Source organism: Dermochelys coriacea, chromosome 2 (genome assembly GCF_009764565.3).
Source record: "Dermochelys coriacea isolate rDerCor1 chromosome 2, rDerCor1.pri.v4, whole genome shotgun sequence".
NCBI lineage: Eukaryota > Metazoa > Chordata > Testudines > Dermochelyidae > Dermochelys > Dermochelys coriacea.
Window position 1 is genome coordinate 158,062,433 of NC_050069.1, and position 12,741 is coordinate 158,075,173.

At 43.4% G+C, this 12,741-nt stretch overlaps 1 protein-coding gene across 19 annotated transcripts in view; it reads right to left on the minus strand.

Moving 5' to 3' along the window:
• Positions 1 to 11,451, minus strand: part of CEP72 (centrosomal protein 72) — an 82,167-nt gene extending 70,716 nt beyond the window's left edge. For all 19 annotated transcript variants that reach the window (XM_043508565.1, XM_043508560.1, XM_043508566.1 and 16 more), the window contains exons 1-3: positions 11,345 to 11,451; positions 5,139 to 5,266; positions 3,405 to 3,597 (exon numbers count right to left, since the gene is read on the minus strand). In XM_043508565.1, the coding sequence (XP_043364500.1) occupies positions 3,405 to 3,597; positions 5,139 to 5,266; positions 11,345 to 11,405 (382 nt within the window). In that variant the 5' untranslated portion in view covers positions 11,406 to 11,451. The remainder of the gene's footprint in view (positions 1 to 3,404; positions 3,598 to 5,138; positions 5,267 to 11,344) is intronic.
• Between the last annotated feature and the right edge of the window lie 1,290 nt (positions 11,452 to 12,741).

A 12,741-nucleotide genomic window follows, 5' to 3' on the forward strand; every position in this document is an offset into this window, starting at 1 on the left:
ATTCAGAGAAGGATCGGGACATTATATAGAAGGATCTGGATGACCTTGTAAACTGGAGTAATAGAAATAGGATAAAATTTAATAGTGAGAAGTGTAAGGTTATGCATTTAGGGATTAATAACAAGAATTTTAGTTATAAGTTGGGGACGCATCAATTAGAAGTAACAGAAGAGGAGAAGGACCTTGGAGTATTGGTTGATCATAGGATGACTATGAGCTGCCAATGTGATATGGCTGTGAAAAAAGCTAATGCGGTTTTGGGATGCATCAGGAGAGGCATTTCCAGTAGAGATAAGGAGGTTTTAGTACCATTATACAAGGCACTGGTGAGACCTCACCTAGAATACTGTGTGCAGTTCTGGTCTCCCATGTTTAAAAAGGATGAATTCAAACTGGAGCAGGTACAGAGAAGGGCTACTAGGATGATCCGAGGAATGGAAAACTTGTCTTATGAAAGGAGACTTAAGGAGCTTGGCTTGTTTAGCCTAACTAAAAGAAGGTAGAGGGGGAGATATGATTGCTCTCTATAAATGTATCAGAGGGATAAATACAGGAGAGGGAGAGGAATTATTTCAGCTCAGCACCAATGTGGACACAAGAACAAATGGGTATAAACTGGCCACCAGGAAGTTTAGACTTGAAATTAGACGAAGGTTTCTAACCATCAGAGGAGTGAAGTTTTGGAATAGCCTTCCAAGGGAAGCAGTGGGGGCAAAAGATCTATCTGGCTTTAAGATTCTACTCGATAAGTTTATGGAGGAGATGGTATGATGGGATAATGGGATTTTGGTAAGTAATTGATCTTTAAATATTCAGGGTAAATAGGACTAATCCCCTGAGATGGGATATTAGATGGATGGGATCTGAGTTACCCAGCAAAGAATTTTCTGTAGTATCTGGCTGGTGAATCTTGCCCATATGCTCAGGGTTTAGCTGATTGCCATATTTGGGGTCGGGAAGGAATTTTCCTCCAGGGCAGATTGGAGAGGCCCTGGAGGTTTTTCACCTTCCTCTGTAACATGGGGCACGGGTCACTTAAGGGAGGATTCTCTGCTCCTTGAAGTCTTTAAACCACGATTTGAGGACTTCAATAGCTCAGACATACGTGAGGTTTTTCGTAGGAATGGGTGGGTGAGATTCTGTAGCCTGCGTTGTGCAGGAGGTCGGACTAGATGATCAGAATGGTCCCTTCTAACCTTAGTATCTATGAACCTATCAAGTCAACAGCAAAATTTTTATCGATTTTGAGTGGGACAAGATTTCTCCTTTTGACTCCGCAACGAAAATAGAGCTTCATATTTGGGGCTGACTGGCAACTCCACTCACATAGACATAAGTGAATTCTGTGCTAAGGCTAGCAGAAGGGGAAGATGGCCTCAATGGCAATTGGCCTAATTTTCTTTGTATAATGAACTACTCAACAAAGTGACAAAAATTAAAGAGGTTTGTATTTGCCTTTTTTTTTTTTTTTAAAGTTAACATCTTACTATGGTAGTATAGCTGCATGTACCCAACATTCCCTTTTAAAGGATCCCGATACTTAAAGCTTTTAACTTACAAAGCCACAAACTACACTATTGACAGCAAAAGATATGCAAAGCACTACTGAAAATGAGTCACTGTTCTGAACAATTCTATGGGAAGGGGAAAAGACAAGTTCTCAGAGTGATATTTTAAATAGTTAGTTCTTCTGTTTTAGTATAACTGTTGGATTGGTTCACAGAAGCTAACAGAATCCTACAGGGAGCAGGATATGGTTTTCTTCCCTATATATCAACTAGTAATAGATTAGTTGTGGGCAGAAGTCTTGATAAGCATTATCAAAAAGTTTGAAATACAAATAAATGCAAGGAAATAGTAAGCTTTCTTATCAAAACATTTATGTATACAGTTAATTTGTGCAATAGCTGTGTGCATATTCATGTGTCTAATCAAATCATATGTTCATAGAAAATATTAAATACAAAAGCATAACAGAATTGAGCACCCTTTCATATTACAAAATGTTTACTTTGAACCTTTATTCAAAACAACTTTATTCAGAAAAAAATATATTGCATTTTCAAAACACAGTCAACACTGGTAATGTTTTTTTTCAAATTAAACATAGGGTGGGATTTTCAAAAGTGGCCTTATTCTTCTAGTACTGAAGACAAGGGGAGCAAAGTTAGACCAGTGGTGAGCACATTAGAAAAATCACATCCGTAAAGTCTATAAAACTGTTTGCAATAAAAGAACATCTGCAATGGGATATTTGAATGATCTAAAATTGTTTAACAAAGTACTGAATACCCTCAATAACCATGTTACGAAGGTTAATGCACATCAGCTTTGAACTTCATTATGTATTTAAGTTCATGCAACAGCCAGCCCTGCTGCTGATAAATGGCATTGGAGCTGTCTCAAACCCTAGCATGCATTAAGCTGCTAATGTACATCAACCACAATGGAGTGATGGGCTAAATCTGTCAATTCCTGCTATTGGTACAGGACATGGTTCCCACTGATTCCTGAACACACAATTTTAAAAAAAAAAAATCCTGCACTAAAGAGCTTACAGATTAATTTAAGACAATTTGCATTCACAAAGAAGCACAAGCATGATGATAATAAAAACATGCTTTAATGTGCACAGGTAGATGGTCTCCAGTCAATCTATCTAGATATCTTAGGTACATATATGGCCCCCAGTACCATGGGTTTTTGAGCATCTGGCAATCTTTACTGTATTTATTCTCACAACATCCACTGAGGCAGAGAAATACTATTATCTCTCTATTTCCCAGCTACAGAACTGAGGCATAGAGACTAAGGCTCGGATTCACAAATGTATTTAGATTCCTTACATCCACTGATTTTACAGGTTAGGAGCCCACATACCTTTGTGGATCTGGACCTAAGTGACTTGTCCAAGGTCATCCAGGAAGTCTGTGGCAGCACAGGAAAAGCACCCTGGGTCTCCTGAGTCCCAGGCTAGCTCTTTAGTCACTGGCCTATCCTTCCTCTCTAATCTAATATTCTTTCATATTTTTTAAAAAGTTATTAAGAAAAAAAAAAGGGGTATCAGAAGTCCTACTGACCATTTAGCTAGCCATTATTATGGTAACAAAGGTATCCCTCCACCTGAAAAGCCAGGTGCAGGGATACAACATTTTGTTCCATACATTTAAGAAATACCACCAAAACCACATTCTTAAAAGTACATATATAGCCTATAAAGAATAAATGTGGACATGATATAAAGGTTTCATTGGCACTCATATGGAATAAATTGCATAAATCACACACCACAGACACATTCTTGATACATACACATATATATTTCTCTTTCATATAAGATACCTAACACTATATCTAAAATTTCAAGAACTCAATTAAATTTTGAAGTTCTGAATTGTACTTACCTAAGCGTCTAAGGTTAGGAAGCATGTGCACAACAAAAAGACGATAATCAGACTCATTTTTAACTACAGGGTTCAGACGGAGGTCCACATCCTTGAGTACAGTTAAACTATGAAGTCGAAATATTTCTGATAGTGATGAAATGTGATTGTAATAGAGATTGAGCTTTTCTAAAAATATCAGATGCTGAATGCCCTGTTAATGTATAGAAAATAGAAATCACATTAGTTTGTACTCACATATGACTCCAATAAACTTTACGTTTTCATAGAGTGAAATAAACTAGGTCATTGATATAAATCAAAGCCAGGCAACCAGTGACTTAATAGTCTTTACCAGCTGCCTGTAGCTGTTTGGTGGCCTATGTGAAACGAGTTGCTGGTCTCAGTCCAGGTTCTAGTGCACACATGAAAGGTTTTTAAAAACCTCACAAACAAAAATCACAAGTGACATTATTTGTTATTCTTTTTGGCTGTATCAAAACTATCCACCAAGAAGATGTTCCTTCCAGACAAGGGTTATAACTGAGTGAGAGAGCACTTGGGGACAACTTAATAACCGCTGCCCATGCCATACCTGTTCTGTGCATATAAAGCCGTTCTGTCTTCTAGTGGCATCTTTAAATATTTAAAATTTTCTAGTGACACTTAAAACATTTTGCTGAGCAAGATGAACAATTAGTTAAGAGTGGTGAAATTTAAATGTGAATTGAGCACCTCTTAAATATTGACATTCATCAATTTGAGCTCTTCAAGCTATCAAGAAATACTACAGATATTATGTAAAATAAAGTACTATAGCATATTGATGCTGTTCTTCACAAAAAGGGTTGAGATAAGCAATTACGTACTTACACTCTGATCCTGCAAAGATTTAAGCACATACTTATTTCTATCCATATGAAGAGTCCCGATGACACTGGTTGAACTCGTGTTTAAATTAAGCATGAGTGTAAGTCTTTTTAAGATCGGGGTACACCCTGGAAAAGGTGATTGATTGATAGCACTTGAAACTAAAAATCCTCCTTCAGCTACAAAGGAGCTATAGCACAGGCTATACATACAAATTTCCCCATACTAAACCACTGAAGTGCCACAATCTTCGAGAAAGACTACCTGTAAATTTAATACATTAGTTCAGACTCCAAGCCATCTTTTGCTGAGACTACAACCAAGGATGCCAACTATAATCTGGACTCCAGTCCACTTGGAATTAGACTAAAACTACAAAATCATTTCACACAGTGCTCTGAACAGCCACCAGAAAATAATTTTTGACCACTTACCCAAACTAGATTCAAAATTGTCATTTGGAGATAAAACACTGTATTCTATTACCAATCCTCCAAAGCCAGCTCCATTTACTTGTATAAAAAAAAAAAAAAATTACGCACAAGTGTTTGCAGGATCAGGACCTAAATCAGGATCTGCATGCTGTGCTGGTGATGCAACAGGTAGTGAGGCTGCTCACAAAATACTTATTTTCTTTACAGATACTGAATTTCAAGTTTATCGGAAGGTAAACTGGCGCCCCCTCCACCTGTACCCTCCATTATTTTTCCATAAGGTACCAGGCTTGCAAGGCACAAAAAAACCCGATATTGTTCCAACCGCCATAAAATCTTCAATACGACTCCCCCAATCCTCTTGTCCTTTCTCCATGACTTCAAGACCTAACCCAGTTCCTGTTATATTTATCTTAAATAATCATTTAAAAAAATTAAACAAAAAACGTACCTCCAAGCTAACCAATGCATTGCGAGAGAGGTCTAAGGATTTTAGACGAGTGAAATTTTTCAGAGAATTTCCTAAATGAGTAATCTTTTCATGGTAAGTTCCAGGAAGAGACAGTGATCGGACATCAGCTACAATGAGAAAATGTGAAACCTTAGTATAATTATCTTACGAAAAATGAAATTATTGAAATTATGCTAATTATGTTAAATACAGCTGATATTGAAGTGACAGAAATGCAAGATACATGTTTAATTTTTTTTTTGGTGATTTTAGAGTTGTGCGTGTCAACGACCTGGAGAATATTTATCATCAGCAGGTAGAGCTAACAATCACAGGGATTGGCCTCCTTGTGCCTATGAGGGCAGATTTTAAAAATTGTCTGCAGATATGCTGCTTGGTAGAACTGCAAAATAATACACCTTCCATCTGTATTGCTTCCCACCAAGCTGTCTGCATGGAAATTGAGCCACAAAGGCAGAGGACAATCCCACAGAAAGCAACACTTGCGCTTCCATTCTCAAAATTCTAATGACATTCACATGTGGCCAAAGAGGGGTTCATCTGTAAATTATGTTTCTTGCCGTCAGATTACATCTATATCAATTTGTGAACAGAGTATACCTATTTCAACTAGATAGATCTGTGGCAGTTTCTTAAGAAACCACTAAATTACTACACTAAAACCTAGTTTCTAACCAAACAGTTCTGCCACATTCTAATGGATTTAGTGGCATGTACCCAAGCAGCCTTTTTGTACTTGTCTTCTGGGTCTATGTGATGAAACAAAACTTCTTCCCTAGTTCTTTTAGCAGAAACAGCTTGTATTTCATCAGATAAATAACCAAATGGCAAAAAAAAAAACAACAACAAAAAAACAACCCCCACACAAAAAACTTGCATGTCATGTGGGGCTTGATTGTAAGCACCTACTGAGCATACACTGTTCCTATAGAAATCAATGAGACATGAGTATGCTCAGCACCTTGCTGCAGACAGTAGCACCTTTTGGATCAAACCCTCACAGTTAAGAGCAAGAATGTGCTTTACAAGATATTCCTAGATCAAATAACATAAAAAGTATTATTAGTGATGTGCTCAGGGCTGTTCTGTAGTGAGGTCGGATCATGGCAGAATGGTGAATCGGCACTTTTGCTGCATGGAGGATGCCATTTTGTTCTCAAAATGGCATGCTGCACATAGCATGATGCATTGCAAGGTCATGCCACATGAAAGATGGCATCTGGTAGAGCAAAATGGCATCCTCCGCACAGCAGGAACTCATGTAAATTGTACATGCAAGGTCACACTACATGGAGGATGCCATTTTAGAGCAAAATGGCATCCTCCACACAGTATGACCCTACAATCACCATGTGTGTGAGTTCATGCTGGTGGAGGCATTCTGGTAGATGCCCTTTCAAGATTACACCACTGGCTCAGGGATGTCAGAACTGAAGAAGAAGAAATTAAATGGCCATCTATTCTCCTGTGTGTGCAATTGCAGTTAAAAAGAAAAGGTGGCACAGTCACTACTGTAAAAAATCTGCTTAGTCACACAAAAGCAACAGTAAGCAAGAAGATTTCTATGATAGATAGGGAGCACGCCATTGTGATGGGGGTGTTTACCTCACACAGATGGTGAAACAGTTAATGTGGGCTGGCAAGGCCAATTAACACACCTGGTTTCACCTACAGGGTGGGCCAGGCTTATTTAAAAATGAAGCTCGGTTAGGGAGGAGCTTGGTGGTTTCTATAAAAGGAGGAAGACTAAAGCTGAAGGGGGCTACATGGAAAGAACTCTGCAGTCCCTCTCTGAGTACCAGAAACCATATGTAGGAGGTACAGAGATGTCACTGGGGTAGAGCATGCTCGGCCAGTGAGCTCTGAAAAAAGGGGCAGGACCTGGACCTCCGGAAAAGAAATCCAGCCAGGCACTCAACTGAAGAGCTTCAGGAAGGAGCTTATATGCCTGGGCCAGGCTCTGATGGCAGAGTGAAAAGATCTCCTAGAGTGGACTTGATAAAAGCCAACTGATAGGCAGACAATGTTAGGGATAGACAGAAGTGGAGGATCCAAAGAGGGGACAAGGCTCCAGGGAAGTAACTTGTGAGTGTGAGCATTCTCCAGAAGAACAGAAAGCTGGGGGAGACTCCAGGATGTATTAAAAATTTAAACCTGAGGGAATGGGCAGAAGTTGCTATCATTTCAGGTTTGTATTTTGCTTTTGAATTTGGTTAAAATACTCCAGGGAAAAATCCTTGGGCCAGTATTCTGACAGAAAAAGGGAATGGAAGAGGAGCCCTGGAAGGGCAGGAGATGACATATTGATGACCAGTACTATATGGGACAAGGATCCATCCCTCTAGGATGTTGATACTGTGGAAGAGGAGAGCTTTAATGTGACCTGGCTGGAGTTCTGAGTGACAGGAGAGACACTGCAGTGCCAAAGTGGATGTCAGCAGGAAGTGCTAGATGAGCAGAGTTAATACCCAAACCCAGCCATAAGGGGGTACATCAATAATGAGTCCACTCTTCTATAGCCATCAAATACCACAGAATCCAGGCTTGATTTGAAGGGGGGGGGGGAAGAGGGTAGAACTGCGTGCTGTGGGTACAACCCACACTAAGGGCTAGTCTACACTATCGTGCTACACTGGAGCAGCTGTAGCACATCTGGTGAAGATGCTCTCCCATTGGTATAATTACTACACCTCAACAAGAGGCAGAAGTTATGTCAGTGGGAAAGCATCTCCCAGCAACACAGCACAGTGTAGACACTGCTTTAAGTCAATGTAACCTGTGTCACAAAAGGGTGACTTTTTCACACCCCTGAGCGACTTAAGTTACATCGACTCAAGTGATAGCGTAGATAAGCCCTTAGTGGAAATGTGGTATTATACCACACTAAAGGAAACATTGGGAGCTTCTGAGCATAGCAATGCTGAATCAAACACCCTTACACCACTGGGAGTTCCTAAGCATATAGATCAGAGGTGGGCAAACTACAGCTCCCGGCCCGGATTCTGCCCGGCCCCGGGCCCAGGAGGCTCACCCCCAGCCCCTCCCCTGCTGTTTTCCCTCGCAGCCTCAGCTCACTGCACCGCCGGCGCAATGCTCCGGACGGCGCGGCAGGGGCTGCAAGCTTCTGGGGCAGTGCAGCTGCAGAGCCCAGCCTGACCCGCTGCTCTGTGCTGCACAGTAAGGGGGCAGGGAGCAGGGCGGGTTGGATAGAGGGAAGGGGTAGTTTGGGGGTAGTCAGAGGGTGCGGGGGGTGGATAGGGGTTGGGGCGATCAGAGAGCGGGGAACAGGGGGGTTGAATTGGGGCAGGGGTCCTGGAGGGGCAGTCAGGAAGGAGGGAAGGTTGGATGGGGCAGCGGGGAGCAGTCAGGAGCATGGGTTCCGGGGGCAGTCAGGGGACAGGGAGAAAGGGTGGTTGGATGGGGCAGGGTTCGCAGCGGGGCAGTAAGGAAGGAAACGGCGAGGAGGGGGTTGGATGGGGTGGCGGGGGCCCAGCAGCGGTAGGGGCTGGGGTTCTGGGGGTAGTCAGGGGACAGAGAGAAGGGGTGGTTGGATGGGGCAGGAGTCCTGAGGGAGGGTCTGTCAGGGGGTGAGAAGTGGGGGGCCACGCCCCCCTCTCCTAACCATCCTCCATACAATTTTCAAAACCCACCCCTGATAATAGATGCTGCATGCCCACTGTTACATTTCTTTGTAGGGTGCAGCTTATTTCCTCCTCTATCTCGCATATGGCTTGCCAGTGGTAAGCACTGGTAGATCTGTCTACACGCACAATGCATCCTTGGGATGTTACATGCCCCTCAAGTACAGCAAATGCAATTCTCCCGATCCTTATGTGGATCATGCAAGAGCTGGCAAGGGGAGACTCTCTGTGCCATTTCCCATATTGCACATTTGTTAAGCAGCAAGCAGAATCTGTCTCAAAGTTTCTAGCTGTTATCATTGCAAGAGAACCACGCAGTACTGTCTTTGCACATCTGAAATCAGGTGACTGTTGCCCAGAGCTTTTCCCAATTTACAACTGAATTAAAACAGTCTGTTCTTCCAAGTTACTCCTTTTCATGTCTAGCATGCCAACTTACTTCTCGTTCTCGACACTCATACACTCCTTAAGACATGCTTTTCCTAGGGGTCTTTCAATGTCAACCCACTTTAGGGAGAAATGCATTGGAAAACAAAGGAAGATATCTGCATCCATTTGAGTTTGGATCCTCACTTAGTCAATTAATGTGCTATGTTTTATCCGTGCTAGTTGAATTAGGATTGTGAGGTACTCAAACCAGCAACTGATCTTTCTCTAATTTCATATAGTACCAAGTGCACAGATGGTGCATCAATTAAAGAAAAAAGATCAGTCTGATTACACTATCCTGACTGGAAGCGAAGTGAGGAAAGAAAGGTGCTTTTACTGGTTAATGGGCCTCCATCTTAAGTCCTCAACTACTGATTCCAATTTTTCAGAGTTTTACACTCACTTTGCACTGGAATAAATGACTATGAGTTGCAAAGAAGTGGAAGATTATGCTCATTGTGACATGAGCCACTTCAGCTGTTGCGCTATATACTGCTCTGAGATACACTGGTGTAAGACCAGAGTAATACGTTTAATTTTACCGGAGTTACTTTGGATTAAAACTGTTTAAGTGAGAGCAGTATTGGACTCTGCAGGTACATCTACTCTGCAATTAAGCACCCGTTGCTGGCCCAGGTGAGCTGAATTGGGCTCTCGGAGCTCAGGCTGTAAAACTGCTGTGTAGACGTTTGGGTTCAGGCTACAGCCCAACCTCTGGGACACCATGCAGGGGGGAGGGTCCAAAACCTGGGCACCAGCCCAAGCCCAAATGTCTACACAGCAATTTTTAGCCCTGCAGCCCAATTTAGCTGAGCTGGACCAGCTGTGGCTATGCTGGGGTCTTTCAATTCAGTGTAGACATAACCTAATACTCCACTTTTTTCTGCTTGAAAGTGGGGCTTCCCAGCAGCTTTTATAGATGGCATAAAGCAATGGTTTCTGGCTCTAATAATTTGGAGGCCACCACAGATATCTATGGGACAAGAAACATGACAGGGGGCCAGATCCTCCTACACAGTCTAATGTAAATCACCATCTATCGGTTAACTGGGGATTCCCTTAACCATTGATATATACCCCCGCCACAGTCCCTGCAATAGGGAGCATCATCAAGGGAATAGGGGCATGGCCAGAGCACAGCTGGACTATGACAGTTGTATCTGTCAGCCACTCAGAGGACCAGCCCCCTGTGTACAATCAGGGAGCTCTAGAAGTGGCACAAAGTTATTTCTGTCCCCTCCCTTATGATGTGGGATTCAGGCTGCTCTGATCACGACAGCTGCCATTTTAAAATCCAGGACGGTTTGAACATGTGGGTGGGCTCAGAACAAATACCTGTGAAACCAAGCACGTCCACACTGCCACTGCCAGGATCACAGGCAGCAACCAAACCCTGACCATCATCGCCAAGGTCCCAAGCCTCAGCCACTTGGGGCAGTGGTGGTGATGCCCTCCCCCTGCTGTGCCATAGCAACAGGCCAGGCAGTCACTAGCAGCTGACACGGGCACAGCCCTGTGACAGGCACAGCCGAGGGCTGCGAAAAGGGCTGGGCATCGTGGCCAAGCTGACAAGCTCCCGCCTTCTAAGTGTCCTTGCCCCATGCCACGTCACTGCTCACCTGGTGCTGGGGGGCATCCGACCAACCACAGGGCCCATCAGTCACCAGCGAGGCCAGGGTGATGGGGGACCCCCCAGTAACCCCCGCCCTGCCCTTCCCAAGCGCGGCCACGCCCTCATTCACACACCGCCACACGAGGGGGCGGGGCAGCTCCTGACAGGCCCATGCAGCGCGTCTCAGCCCCGCCCCCCACAGCCCCTCCCGCCCCGCCCCGCCAGCGGCCAGCCTGAGGCAGCCACACCGGGTGGGAGAGGGCGAGACAGGGGACCGCCAGCGGCTGTCAATCGCCTCCTCCCATTGGTCAGCGGTACTCTGGGGGGCGGGACTACTACACAAATCCCGCCTCTTGTTTCCAACCCGCCTAGTGCCGCCGGATTAACGGTTTTAACCGCCAGCGGGGGGAGCTGCTGTCTTCATCTCCAGGCTCCGGTCCCCAGCGACCATCCCTGCCACCCTCTCCTCGAGGAACAGCGCCGCCAGGATGGGAGCTGGTTACCGAGGTTCTGGTGCCGCAAATTAACTCTCTCCCGAACCGCCTCCTCCGTAAGCGCCGCCATTGCTTTCAAACACTGCGCATGCGCGCTGACGTCCTAATGCTACTACCCGCCTGAAGGGCCAACCAGATACCGCCCGGGGGCGGGGCTTCCGCGGGGAAGCGCAAGAGGCGGGGGCGGGGCTTGCTGCCGGCGGCAGCCGCTCGGAATGCGGGGGCGGGGCTTGTGCTGCAGGGGCAGCGCACGCGACGTGTCGGTGCCCAAACGTGTGCTGGGTGCAGCGTGGAGCCCAGTGTCAGTGCTGTGACTAACGCTGGTTGAGAGCTTGTTCCAAGGCCCTTTGAAATCAATGTGCAGCAGGCCCCTAGACCAGAGCCTTACCTCCCCTACCCAGCTGTGCTTCGCTTGTTGGCTCTTTGGGCATTGATTGGATTTTTGTTTTTTTTTAAATAGAGGGAGCAACACTGAATTCCCAAAAAAGAGTGCTTTGGAGAATGAAAAAATCCAAAAACAAAAATCCCAAATCCAAAAGGGAAGTCCATCTAAGACCAGCGATTAGGTTGGAAAACTAACTGCCCTGCTTCTGGGCATCTAAATACCCTTGTGTGTGAAGATAATCTGATTAATTTTTTATTGGACTAAGTCATTCCTGCCCATTAAACAATTTTGTCCTCTAACAATTTTAATATTAAAATCATTTTCTATTCTTTATACTAATTATAAGTTACCAATGCATAATTTTTTACAAAATAATAGTTTCCAGGGATAGAAAAAATACACATAGCCAAACCTGTGTTTCCTAAGTCTCTTAGCTAATTTGAAATAATATCCAATATTTTCAAATAGAGCTTTAGTCTTCCTCTTGAGATGTGATGGAAACCATCTATTCTAAGAGCAAAGACATTCTTGTTTCTTTTTTTTTCTCACATTGGTTTTACATGGTCTTAGATTATGCAGTGTCACAGTTTAGGACAGTACACATTTCACAAAATAGTCTGTGACTAAAAATGTAGAATTTTAGTAAATATGAGATAGCTCAAACATCTCAAATACATCTACTGTATAAAAAACCCTAGTCATTTCAAAGATTAAATTAGCTCTTTTACTATAAAACAATTACTGAGGTTTATCAAATTCAATATTCAGCCTCATATAGAACAATGAAAAGTTAAAGTTGACTGTACAAATACTACAAACTTGTGAATGCAAAGACAAATATACAGAGTAACAGCTTTAATTTCTTCTGGCAGTTTTGTTCCATTTCTTATACAAAATATATCATTTGTGCCTTCTCCCTGTCATACGGCTTTTTTCTTATGAATTGTATAACAGCAATTAGGCATATGTGGAAAAACAAATAAATGTCTCCATTAAAAGATTTTCTTAAATTTGGTATTAA